Below are 14,116 nucleotides of genomic sequence, written 5' to 3'. Positions count from 1 at the left end.
GGTTACAAATATAGATTAAAAATATAGAATTGTTATCACTGGTTCTAGGTATTATTTCTCATAGCCTTGGCAGTAGTCTGGCTGAGAATTAGGACTCTAATTAGTTAGTACTCCCTGGTACTAACTGATGCCATAATTTGTACTATGGAAATTATACAGCAGGATTGTTGGGCTAAAATGGAATGTACAGTAGGAAGCAACATCTTTGTCATGGCCACTTGCTCATACCCCTTAGTTGTGAACTGGATCAGAGAACCTGATCTACTATTAAAAACCAAAAAGTTAAATATGCTCCCATGCCATCCAAATGTATATGGTAATTGTCCATATATGGAGACTGGCATAGGCAGCTATTGAAAATTTACATTTAAAAAAATCCTTTCTGTTGCAAGATCTGCTCAAAGCCTTTGCCTGAATGTCCAGTTTGTGCACATTTTAACACATAGGGAGCTACCATCACATGTGCTGTTAAAATCTCTGTGGAATTTCTCAACTTCTTCCTTAACTAAAACTTACTAGGTGGCCCAAGGTATAAATCCTTGAAAGTACACAACCTCTTAAGAGTGATATGCTCACAGATTATTTTTTACTAATTTACTCAAATATTTTAAGACGCAGCATTTCAGGCTCCTAAAACATTTCTGCTAGTTGAAAAGTTCAGGTATTGCAACCAGATTTGGTCATTTGAATGGACTGAATAAAATTTTAACACCTTCAGATTTCACAGAGCTTCAAAAGCAAAATCTGATCTCATTCTGAAAAATATATTCCAGTTTTAATATTTGGTTATTCACTCATTTAAGTAACCAGGACAGTAAGTCGTATTGCTTCCTGCAGTGCTAATATCTGACAGAGGTCAGCCCTGTGGTTACTGCCATGTTGAGGAACAGTTTATATAGTCAAGCTTTTAAAGTTTTTCTTTATTCATTAATATTATTATCCAAAATTAGTATTTCCTAATTCATTATCCATTTTTTAGTGCTGCACTTTTGCTTGGTTATTTGAGTACATGCTTCTTTTTTTTTTTCCAGCACCAAATAGGTAATATGTCTGCAACATTTAATATATTACATTTCTACAACTGAGAACCTTTATGAACTGCAACAGCAGAATTTTTGAAGGTCATGCAGTGTGTCATGGTGTCACATTTCATATTTGTATTTCTGCTGTGGCAGGATGAAACTCACAGTCTGCTGTGTCCCTAACACTTTATTAAAATACCAGCGTGAAGCTTATGATAATTTTGATATAATTTATGCTGCAACATTCTGTACCCCAGTTATATGACAAACACTGCTTATGTGTTTGTGCTCAATCTGTTTCTTGGTTAGAGAAACCAAGAAACAATGTTACTTGTGCACAGTAACATTGCCTTCTGTGAGGAGCTACAGTTTAGCCAGAATGCATGTAGTTAAATCACAGTAACATTCTGTAGTTTAGATACACATCTGAAAACTGTTAACACAGTTCTCTCCTCCTAAGTTCAGCATTCCTTGTGTTATTTGGGATCTTTTAAAATTATTATTCAATAATCCACTTTTTCAGATGGTATCATCTGCTCATTTTTCTCACAGTTGGTTTATCAACACACTTTGTGAGTGCTGCCAGCACAAAGGGAACACTCTGGGAGACTGCAGTACTCAAGCAAATCCTCAATTACATGCCTAGTCTGCTCTTGGTTTCTTTATTACTCTAATAAAGCTATAAATTCTGGATATCTGAAGTGTAAATCTTAGAAGTAGCATCTATTGCAGTATGTGCAGAGACATTGGCTGAGCCTGAAAAAGTGAGTGAATTTTGTTTTACTGACTAGCTTAAAAATACATCTTTAGAATACAGGCTTTACAAACACCTCAGCCCCAAAAATTGAACAAACTACAAGAATCTTATGCAGCTCTGAAAATTGAAGGCTTGGCCATATGAGCTGTTTTTCGTAGACAGTACTGAACTTTATGTAAGTGTCCCTCAAGGGATTGTTTTACTTTGTGTGAAGGAACAGATACCTGTCCCTCTGCAAGTGCTATTTTCATTATAAAATACTTTACCCACTGCAAGGCAGGGTGCAGAATCTGAGCCTGTTTTTAAAATAAATGACAACAATCCACGAGAGAAGCCTAAATAAAAACCCTGCTTTTTTTAAACCTAGCTTTACTTTATTTAATAATTAACACTTGTAAATAAACCAGTTTGCCTACCTAGTCTTAAGGCTGGGACTTAATTTCTATGATGAGTGTTAGGTGTGAGAGCACATATTATGGGGCAGTGCTATAATTCCATTGTTCATTCTTGATATCAAATTTCATCATTGGCCTACTGTCTATTTTAACTACTTGACCTTGATAGTTTTTTGTCTCATTTTCAGTGTTCTCAAGAAGATATTGCAGATAAACTTGGCACGGACATCTCTGCAACAAATGCTGTGATCATAGCAAACCCCAAAACGGCAGAATTTCAGGTGAGACCATTTGCATTTTGAAAACAATATTGTTATGGATTCTGTATTTTAAAAAGGACAGAAAGGAAACTACAGGAAATAAAATTTATAAACTCTAAGCTACATTTCCTGCATTAAAGAGCTTGTGTATACTTATGTGCTGAAGGTGTCATCTTCTGTTACTCCACTGAGAAATCTCTCTTCCTGTGTGAAATATTATCAGCTTTTCAAGAAAGCAAAGTACCATGCTCTGTGTGGTATAATGTAGCAAAACTGAGCCCTCTTATTGCAGAAAATCCCAGATGGATCAGCTCCCTCACCTAGAAAACCTATTCAGCATAGAAGGAACTATTAGACTTGACAATCTCTAAACTTCTTGAGCTTTGGGTTGGTTTTTTTTTAAATATTGATCATTATTACTCTTGGTTTGGTTTTGTTTTTTTAGTCTGTGATGCTCTTGAAGTATTTTAATACTCCTTTCTAGATCCTTTGATTTTAGCTAGAGCAGGAAGTGAGAGCTCAAGTATGGTATTGTCAACAATTCTGAAAATACCAAGAGAGTATATTCATAGGTTTTATATTTCCTTTCAAGAGTGTTGGTTTTTTTAAGATGGTTTCTTTAGTTTACAAGGAGCATAAATTTGGAGGCCCCTTTTTTTTCTTTCTAGCCTAAGAAATACAAAGGTAAACTCACTTTAGAAAGGTTTTGAAAAGTTTCAGGCGTCTGAGCTATTAATATTTTGTGATTTGTGGTTTTTTTTTCCCTTAAGACCTTCAGTGCACCCAATTTCTCTGAATTTCTGAAATACCTTCCTAGATTTTTTCTCTAATATTGATGACAGTCTTCTGCTGCTCTGAGATTCAAGAACAGAATTTTTTGCACCTTTTATTTGGTACCACAAATAAGCAGTCATGCAAGACACTGTTGGAACCTGTTTAGACCATTACCACCTATTCACTTCTACCATTTAGTATGGTGATTACAGTGAGCAATATAAAATGTACCCCAACAAACAATAAAGTGTGAACAAAAAGAGAAAGCATGGCAGCTCCTTTAGCCAGATACAATTTCAGACTCCTGCAAGACTGCAGGCCTTTGCAATAGCAGTGCTGCTGAGCAGGGTTACTATTGGATGGATAATTCCTTGTGGGAAAAAAGAGCTTTAATCTTTTAAAATCAGTAGGCCTTGCTGAAAACTGGGAAGGACTGCTCTTTGTGATGCACTATAAACTTTCAGCTTTAGATGGTAGCTGGGATGAGATTCTCAGGATGACTCTCCCAATCCCCTGTCCTCTGGCAGCAAGGGAAGGGCAGGATGATGCCAGGGTCCATCCTACACTGAGTGTGCAGCTGGAGCTCCTCATTGGTTAGGAAAGGTAGGATAAATAGACAGAAATGCTGCATGAACAAGCATAAGAAGGAACTGTGGCTGAGCACATGGGGACTTTGAACCTGCAGTCAAGGAGCAGTCATTGCCACCCCTCTTATATTAGCTTTACTGGATCAGACTCTTCAAGTCTGACAAATAAAAAAGGTGCAATCAGAGGAAGTATTTGAATGGAGAGCACAGGAAATGTTACTGTTCTTACAGATACATTCACAGGCATGATTTTTCTCTTGCTTGGTTCTTTGAACACATTTTCTGTAGATTTCAGGTCTCCAGGACTGAATATTACATAGCATTTTCCTATAGTGTAAAGATAACATTTTAGATAACACTTGATATTTCTAAAACTGCACTTACAATTTGCATTTTGTAAAAGTGAGAATAAATTTATGGTACTTTTTTTCACTTCCTATATTTTTTCTCTACCCTGCACTGCAATTCAGCCACCTGTGAAATGGTACCAGTTCTAAGCTCACATATAAACTCCTTGAGAAAATGCAGTATATAGAACATGGAGAGAATGTACATTTCTCAGTTTAATAATTCTAAATCAAAGTTGCTTAAACATGAGAGGCAAGTGCAGTATTTGCACTTGACTACTTTTAAATTCTTGTTACAAATGGACAAAACAAAAAAACTGAAGAAAACAAGATATTTTGGAAGGTATTTGACTTGCAGTCTCTCTGTTTGTCCTGCAGGTGGCACGTACAACCCTCCTTCCTGGGCTGCTGAAAACTATTGCTGCCAACAGAAAGATGCCCTTGCCTCTCAAACTCTTTGAGATTTCTGACATTGTAGTAAAAGATCCTAATGCAGGTAAGAACAAAAGGTCCCTCAGAATCTTTGATAATGGAAATACATTTACATACCAAATTATAACAGTGAGTAAATCTGTATTTCCTTTAAAATAGGCTTTTCCATAGTAATGGGCATTCCATACTGCAATAGGGTTTTGTACTAACATGCACAGCACAAGATTTAAGAGCTTGGTTTACAGGCTGGATTTTAGAGTGGCTGTTCATTTTAGATGCTCTCTCAAAAGTGCTGGGGAATACACTGCAGCTATTTTTAGGCATCTAAATATTCCTTAAAATCTGTCACAGATACTGAAAAACAGCAAGCATAAACACAGGACAATTTTGCACCAATAAATAATCTGCTCTAAATTGCTTGTATCAATGTGCCTGGTTTTGTGCTCTTAATCTAGTGTGTTTTTGTATTCTGATCAGAAATATAATATATTCTTACCAGGGATGTCTCTCATGAGAGAAACTACCTGCTGGTAGTGCTAGCAAGTGGCACAAACCCTAGAAAGCAGGAGTACCAAAGGCATGCTGCTGTTACAGTTCTGGAGCCTGTTTAGACCACTGCAGTCTCAGTGATGTGCAGGGCTGTGCCAGCTGGAAAGCAGAATGTCTCAAGCCCAGGAAGAGCAGGTTTTATTTATAGGAGATTCCAAATTATTTTCTGGGAAGCTGATAACTGATATGAAGAATGAGATTGGTACAGAAGTACAGGGTAGAGAATGGAGCAAGTGTGTGTAAAAAACTGAATCCATAAATAAAAAGCTCCACAGTATAAAATTTTCTCTCTCATTAGTAAAATATTACCCTTATCTTTCCACTTCATGTAGCTATGCTAAGAAAGCATGGCTGCCTTGGAATTGTTCTGTAGCTTTAATTGTTGTACATGAAACAAAGCAGCTCGTTCACTTCCCAGAAGCTTCAGTGAAATCCTTCCTGTGTTTTGGGGCCTCTTTGCTCTGGTTTCATTGTATATGATCAAAATTTCAAATTATCTTTGTTTGGAAAAATGTGTCACAGTAAAATGAACTGTAAAAACATTTTTTAATGTTAAAAACTTGGCTAAATTTTACTGATTCATGTCTTTCTCTCTGGTATATTGAGAGAAAAGGAATGCCCAACCTACAACTTCTGGGAGGAGCTGAATGGAGTTTTGCCTCAGTAAAGAGGCTGACATTACTTTAAATTCAGTGGTAGCAATTGTTCTGTTGTTTCATTATCTGGTTTCAGATTTTAGTGGTTGTGTTTAAAGTATCTGGGATCTGCAAAACAAAGGTTTATATAAGGCCTAAACAAAATGGCAAGTAAATTGCTTTGGTGATGAATTTAATTAGTAGATTACCTTTTTTTCTTTTTGAAGGAAAAAAGAGCCTTGCCAAGCAAAACAAGCACTTTTAGCAAACCATGTAGGCTCTTTTTTATTAAATGCAGACAATTTGGTGGTGCAGTTCATTCCTTGTTGGGCATGCAGTTAGCTAGAAGGCAAAAAACGTGGGACAGATGGCAGACTAGCACCAGCGTTCTTCAGAACCAAGAGTGGGGCTGTTGATCTTGGACTAAGGAGCACATTTACTCTGGCATTATAAAGGTTTTGAGTTCAATTGTTACTTTCATTTCATGTTTCTGAAGTGCAGCCTTTGAAAGCTTTCATTTATGTGGATGGCTGCTTAACAGTTTTATAAAGAATGATTTTGTGGTGTACTTCATTTTGATGGGAATCATTGCAATAGACAAAGACTTCTGAGGCAGCAGCTTTGTGCTGGCTGCTCTTGGGCAGCCCTCTCATGGACTGAGCCCTTACAGACTGTGAAACCTGAAATGAGTTTTAGTGTTGTTTAGTGTTTATAATCACTACTGTCTTCCCCAAATTGACTTCCAAATGAAACTTGACTAATAAACAGTTTGGAAGGGAAGAGGGAGTGGAAAAAGGCAACTGCAAACATTGAAAGATGTGGGGTTGTCCTCTCACATATGGAATGAGATTTCCTGCACAAGGCTTATGTCATCAGACTGACTTAATTTAATTTTATTATTTCATGATTTTGGCATGCAGAATTTCCAATTAATAGTTTCAAAAGTATGGGTCAAAAGAGTACTGACATTAACTGTATTTGAAATGGCATCTTGCAGTCATCCATGTGTGAATGAACCTAGGTCTTCTAAACACACTGGGTTTTAATAAAGCACCTTCTTTCACAGAGCTTGTGCTTACCAGGGTGAACTGGACAGATTTCTCTTCAGACTTACCTGACAAAGTTTTGGTGTGTTAAATTAGCAAAACGTGTGGCAGATTTAATACAACTAAATCAACCAAATCTGAGCAAAAATGTTCTTTCTCAGGGCAGAAGGAAACGTGCTGATTCTGAATATGTTGCACACCATTTGTGTGGGTAATTTGTATCACTAGGTAATCACTTCTGTAGGACAGTTACACTACTTTAGGGTATAAATCAGTACCTTTACCATCAGGCCTAAGAGAGAACACCCTTTCACCACAACAAAAGAAATGAATCCATTAGAAAATCACCTCTGACCAGTGATCTGGGAGAGTCTGGCAAGCTTATGGTAGCACACATTTAGTACAATTTACATCATCTGTGAATACAGCTGCTGTCACCTTTTGAATCATATTTCCAACTGTCTGGAAGTGTTGGTTTTCTGCAGAAAAGAGTTTGGGAGGCTAAAAGACAAGTTTGCATGAGCAGGTGTCCCTTTTCAGATCACCAGGTCACTTTTCTGAAGCAGCTCTAATTTGAAAGGGAACAGTGAACAGATAAAACACTGCTTTATCTTCTCTGCTCTCTTTTGGCTCACATATTCCTAAGCAGCTGCCCATCCTTTGGATTGTTTTTCAGCAGCATCCCCAGGAAGTGCTTTGAAGTCTCAGAAATATATACATACATACATACATATATTTATGTGTAATTTGGCTTGACATACTTGGCAAGCTGACTTGAAAAATAGAAATGTTTCATGGCATGACATGAGAGCTCTAAGTGACTTAGAAAGAACTGAAGCATTTCTAACATCTGCCAGCTTTTGCCTACAATTCCCAATATCTTTTTTTCCTTCCTATTTCCTGTAGTGAATGAACTTCCTCTGTTGTGATAGAACTCTGTAAAGGAGTAAGTTTTCTAACTTGAAAAAAACCACCTTTCCTTTACCAAAGATTCCTAAAATTGAAAACATGAGGGATAAAAAATGTTGTGTATGTTTATTTCTGATGCTTTAGTTAATAACTCTGGTCTGAAGGCACCATTGACTATCTTAATCATAATGAAATTAAAATTCAGATAGATAGTTGTCACAAAATCTGCTACCATAATGAATAATTTAAAAAAAAGGAAAATCTTCTACTGAACTTCTAGCCCAAAGAACATGCTGTCTTAGGGAAGGGAAAATAGTTTTTTTCTATTCTGTTGCTCAGTATAACATGAAAATAAATTGTTGACCATCTCTGACTGCAGTACTTGTTGGTATCTCATTAGAGCTGGGAAACAGAGACACATGTGACACACAGAGCAGCCAGAGTGCTCAGACCCAAAAACAGACACTGCATTTATTGATATTTTTCTCTGTAGCCTTTACTTTCCTATGTTGCCATTTTAACTTCAGGATTGGATTCTTTAACACTGCACATTATTATAATGACAGGAAAAAAATGCTGAGTGACAAATTGCAGACTTAGTGCCACAGTAAGTTCAGCTTTCAGTGACTGGTGAGAGAACTTGCAGCTGTGGTACCAAGTAGCTGCCCTAGAAGTTTTGAATGACTTCTGGCTCAAAAAGGATGAACTTTCATCTTGTGTGTAGGCTCTGCTCCTGTGTTTTTCTGTTTTAACTTCTGTATTTGTGGTCACTTGATAAATGCTTTCCTGTTTAGCTCCTGTCAGATTTTTTGTCACTGAATGTTTATTTGGAGTACATAAACAAGACATAAATTTCATTTAATCTCTGATTTCTCATATGATAGATATTAATGCCCTGGCTGTAACTCCAGCTTGTCAGGGCAGAAGCAGGAGAGCTTCTGAGGTAGAAATGGATAATGCTGCCAGAGGGCTCCCCTGCTCTATGGCCAGGAGTATTTCAGGGACTTCCCAGCATAAATGTAATTCTTTGTAGTAAGAAGCAGTGGATTTATCAGCTATGGACTGATAAATTTATCTGCCTCCTCAGAGCTGTGTAAACTCCTGGCATCCACAAAAGCCTGTGGTAAAGAATTTTCACTGCTTAACTCTATGCTACCTGAAAAAGCCATTCCTTTTCTTGTTTCTTTGAGCTTGGTTCCTGTTGACTTGATCAAAATGCTGAAACCCACAATGAGTAAAACCTCTAAAGCCCCCCTAGTCCCAGACAGGGTGCATTGCAGTGGGGTAGCCTCAAGGTACAAGTACAACAACATGCTGCTACATACTCATGCTGAAATTAAAAAAAAAAAAGGGAAACATACTTTGCTGAAATCACTAATGTCAGAAGGCATAAGGCAGGGGTTTGACTGGAGTTGTCCAAAGTGGGAGAGCCTTATGTCACTGTCTTGGATTTGTGCAGTAGCACATATTTCATAATCACTTGGTTTCAGGGATGTCCAAGATGATCCCAGAAAGCATCAGTTGTGATTTGGGAACCTCTGTGAATTAAGATCTTTTCACAGATCACCATGCTAACATTATTACACTCATTTCAGGTTGTGGGCTGGTTGTTTTGTGCTGGTAGTTGTTCTACAGCCAATTCTATAAATATTTAGCTTTCCCACCAGCATCACAAGCTTCTCCATGCCTACTGGCTATTTGCATTTTGGCTTGTCTATTTTAAATTTCTTTAACACTTAGCTTTACACTTGGTACCTGTCATCGCATACAAGATACTTGAATATAAAAATCTTTCCTGCTTGAGGCCTAGAGCACTTTAAATCTTTCTTTATATTTCTGACTGTGAGAGTCCAGTGGGGAAAGAAATAGTGTTATTTCCTCAACCTATATTTCAGGCCTGTCAGAGAAGCCATTTTATACACTTATTTCTCCTTTCAGCCACAAGTACCTCACAGGGCAGCAGAAGAAAAGTGATGCAAAAGGGAAGGTGAGTTAAAAGTGTGATAAAGTTTCCCAGGTAACATAATTGCTTCCTTCTTCTGCAGATGTGGGAGCAAAAAACTACAGACATCTATGTGCTATTTATTATAACAAAAGCCCAGGCTTTGAGATCATCCATGGTTTGCTGGACAGGGTCATGCAGGTCCTGGATGTACCACCAAATGAAGAGAATGGCTACACCATCAAGGCAGCTGAAGGTAAGGAAGAAAGAATTACAGTGTACAGCAGAGGTTGTTCTGGAACTTAAATGTTCCCCTGCAATCTGAGGAGAATTTTTGGTTGTTCTCAGCAGTAGAGACTAAGGATTAATATCATTATATATGCTGTCATACTGCAGCATGATGGAATGATAGTGAAAAGGCATTGCCTGCATTCACTGATTGTGAAATGGGATTGCTGTTCTTCTGTGAGCTGTCCTGAATAATGTAGTTTGTGAGTTCACAGCTTTTTAAGGGAACTTAAATTATAGCATATGCCCTGAGCTTCATGGACTGTTTAAAACAATTTAATTTGCTGATGGCAAGGGTACATAGGAATTTGCTGAACTGATGAATATGCCAGACACCCGCTGTATCCTCCTTGGCTAACAGAGCCTGGAAAAGGCCACTTCTTCCACCTTAACTTTTGATCTCTAGCTTTATCTATAGCTTTTTTTTTAATAGGTACCTTTTATTTATATGTTCATGTGAAGCTACATGCCTTATATATCTTTCATTCAAAGAGCTGCTGTCTTTGAGACTGACCCTGCTGCTTAGATAGTTGTATAACAGCCCTCTCCCTTCTCCATACAGGGTGAGCTGCACATGAATTAAAAATAACATCCTTAAGTGCAGAATCTCCTCTGTGTATGTGCCTGTACATGTAAGAGAGAAAGCAAGCAGGTTGACCTGATTCCTTAATTGCAAGAAATACAGGTTGATGGAAGAGAGCAGCACCAGGAACTCATCTATTCTGCTACCTAAAATGGCAGCATAGAAAGCACAGAATAAAAAAGCATGGCCACAGGGATGGCAGCTGTGGTTCTACTTATGTGTCATGCAGTGATGTTCAGAGGTATGAGACACTGACTCAGCTTGAAGTGCTTTAATTCTGCACTTGCTGGAACAGTGGCCCTGACACAGGGTCCCTGGCAACCTGACCCAACTCTCCTGTTCATGGAACTTAGATGAAAATTTGTTTGGTGTCTCCCTGTTCTGCAGTGTGCTGCCAATATACCAAGCAGAACACTTGAGCTAAGTAGTCTCCTGGCACTTCAGTGCACACTTATGTCAGACATACTGATGCTTTTTTCCAGAAAGTACTATTTTGCTCAGTGTTACTTAGGCAGACTCTCAGGGGTTTGTTAAAATATTGTTACTAGGATTCCCAGGTTAATCAGAAGAATGTTTAATACAATTGTACTTCTGGTTCTAATTCTATCAAGCACAGAACATGTAATAGCAAAGCCTCTTGTTTGGAAGGGGGATGTGGTAGTGGGGAGTGAGGAAGAGCCTCTGGGAGTTGGGTAATCAGCTGCCACTGAAGTCAAACTGAAATGTTCTATTCCTATTCAAAACTCTGCTGTAGCAGGTTTTTGAATAGACAGATCCAGAGTTTACTTCAGTACTGAAAAACATTTGCAAGTGTTTTATATCCTGTGTTGTAACATGACAGCTAATTTCAAGAAGTTGGAAAGAGACCTCAAAAATAATCCTAACACAGGGAAGAAGTTATTTCTAGATATTAGTGCTGCTCAGTATTCCTGATGCTGTGAGACTTACAATGCTCACTCAAAATCCCTGCATTCCCATGACATTACTCCACAGCACATTTAGTGCAGAGGGTGGATTATGCCTTGTCATGTGCAATATATTACAAGCAGTTTGTTGCTCTTGGTTATAGCCAAAAAAAGAAAAAAATGTGTCTACTACTTTCTGTTTCACCAGTGATTCAGAAACTCTCCTGGGATGGCACATGGATTCCTTGCAGTTATCTTGACATTGGAATTTAACCTTGCTATCAATGCAGATGGTTGATACTCTAGTGCCATAGGAAATGCAGTGTCACTGCACCAACTTAGCTTGAGACCTTCACTGCAGAGATGGTTGGAATCAGAGTAACTTGGAGAATTTTGTTTGGGTTTTTTAGTGGTTGGTTTGCTTATTTGTTTGTTATTTTGGGGGTTTTAAGTTGCTTCACAGTTTGTCAATTAAGCATGTGTGAGGGAGATGCCAGCAGAAGATGGAGTAAGGTAACTGCTCAGTGTAAGATAACCTGTAACATCTTAAAGAGACCTCAGGATACTGAAATAATTCATAAGAACAGTACCAGTTACTTCAGAGGTTTGAAATCAGGACATTGCACATGGCACAGATTTTTAGAGGCATCTGCACGAAGCTGTTTTATTGCCTGTGCCAAATTACAAATTTGTACAGCAGGAAGTGGGTTTATCCTAGGCCCCTGATTTAGAGAGATTTAGGAGGTATTGTCTCTGTCCATAATCTGAAACAAAGCTTGAGACCAGTAAGCAACACAGTGCAAAAGTAGGGTTTAGGCCAGCTGTTTTTACTCTGTAACTGATTAAAATAGTTCCACTGGTTATTGTAAAACAATAATCATTGATTATTTTAAAAAAATAATAAAGTCTAGCTTTAAATGAGCTGCAGACAATAGAGATGTGTTGGGCACACTCTGACACTTGCCCAAATTCCCTCTGGAGAATGACATGCCTGTGCTATGGTCCTGCTTGGTCCATATGTGCAAATGATGGTTATTTGAGCTCCTTCTGTTCTGCCAACACCTAAGTGCCCTGTGATTTGACCTTAAGGTCAGAGTGGTTTTGCCTTTCTAGCAACACCTGGGGAAAAAGTACAGATGCTAGAAAATATGGGTGAAATTGTGATGTTCCCCTGGCCTTTGCACTGTGCTTTGGTGTAATCTGAGCTAGGTAATAAATGGAGAAGAGCTGTTCAGAGCAGCCTTAAGGAAGAGAGGCTTTTGAGTGACTGAATTTGAAGACTTCAACATACATTTGACACTCAATACTTTCCACTTTCTTAAAACTTACTAATGGAACTTTTTCTTGCTGTCACTAAACATACAAAATTAAAGTTTTAAAGACAGAGGTCTGAAATGCTCCCCATTGCTTTAAAATGCACAGAATTACCTTTTTGACAGTGAATCCTACTGGCCTAGAAAAGCATTCTGGTTTTTCTCTTTGTTTTATGGCACAGGCATCCATAATCAAATATAGATGGAAAAGATACGATCATTCCTCAAATTGTATGTTCTCCACAATTAAAAAAAGCATTCAAGTCTTGAGAGTTAACCATACTATTAATAAAATATAAAGATCAGTATGGATGTGTTTGGTTAGAGGGTAAACAACTTCTAAAGTATAAAAATACAGGTGAAAAGACACAACAAATTTAGTTATATGTTTTCAGGTAATTTCATAAAATTAATTTTTAGTTCACTTTCATTGATTTCAGTTCCCTTGAACTGAAAACTAGACATTATTATTATATTGGAAGATAATCTTAATTTCAAGTTTTAATCAGGAATGGATGTCTTTCCTGCAGTATTTTAGTGATCTTCTGCTTTTGCATGACCATCTGAGATGACAATTTTTTTCCAGAAATCAGGACAACAATCACAGGAGGTGATGCTAATCATGGGGTTTGGATCCATAGTAAAGCCTTACTTAGGCTGAAAAGAATAAAGAAGGGCTTAGGAAATCCTGACAGTGGATTATATATCACAGCCTTCAAAGGAGTGGTGTGAAGTGGAAGGTGTAATTATCTTCACTCCTAATGTAGCATTTAAGAGTCCCTTATTTAAGGGAGAAGCCCCTGGTTTTGCAGTACCTTTCACTTTGCACATGGCATTTAACTGAGCATAAACTATTTGAAAAGGAAATATCCCTGTTTTATCAAAATGAAACAACTTGACAGGTTCACAGAAAATGGCAGAGAATCTGTGCATGGCTACTGCTCATGGCCCTGTCTGCCCCACTGTCCTCTATGACAAAATTGAAACAACAATCTCATGAAAACAAGCAACCCCTAAAGAGAGTCAGCTTGTGACATGAGCTTCCTTCTACAGTACTGATTCTCAGGGATTTCAGCTGACTCCTGAATTTATTAATGTACTTTTTATAAACTAAATGTTCATGCCATTCATTCTTTTAAGGTAATGATCAGCTTAGCAAAGCTGGGAGGTCAGCCTGTTTGTGTTCAACGTGAATATGTACATGATAAATTCATACTAACTCTTGCTTCATTCACTAACTGAGAGTTGTCTTCAAAAAAAAAAAACCCAACAAAAACAGAAGTCACACTCCCTTCTTTTTACTGCCCTTATTTAATTAAATGAAAGGTGTAGTAAAGTGTAGAAAATTTTAATTCCACAGTAAATCATAGTA

General features: G+C 37.7%; 1 protein-coding gene across 1 annotated transcript in view; it reads left to right on the top strand.

The window, feature by feature from the left end:
• The window catches only part of LOC117000994 (phenylalanine--tRNA ligase beta subunit-like), a 36,678-nt gene that overhangs the window by 12,052 nt on the left and 10,510 nt on the right, over nt 1-14,116 (top strand). The window contains exons 14-16 of the mRNA XM_033069125.1: nt 2,363-2,455; nt 4,521-4,638; nt 9,759-9,911. Of these exons, the coding sequence (XP_032925016.1) occupies nt 2,363-2,455; nt 4,521-4,638; nt 9,759-9,911 (364 nt within the window). The remainder of the gene's footprint in view (nt 1-2,362; nt 2,456-4,520; nt 4,639-9,758; nt 9,912-14,116) is intronic.

This window comes from Catharus ustulatus, chromosome 10, assembly GCF_009819885.2.
Source record: "Catharus ustulatus isolate bCatUst1 chromosome 10, bCatUst1.pri.v2, whole genome shotgun sequence".
NCBI classification, from domain to species: domain Eukaryota; kingdom Metazoa; phylum Chordata; class Aves; order Passeriformes; family Turdidae; genus Catharus; species Catharus ustulatus.
The sequence above is the reverse complement of the archived record's forward strand: the minus strand, read 5'-3'. Positions and strand labels throughout refer to the sequence as shown.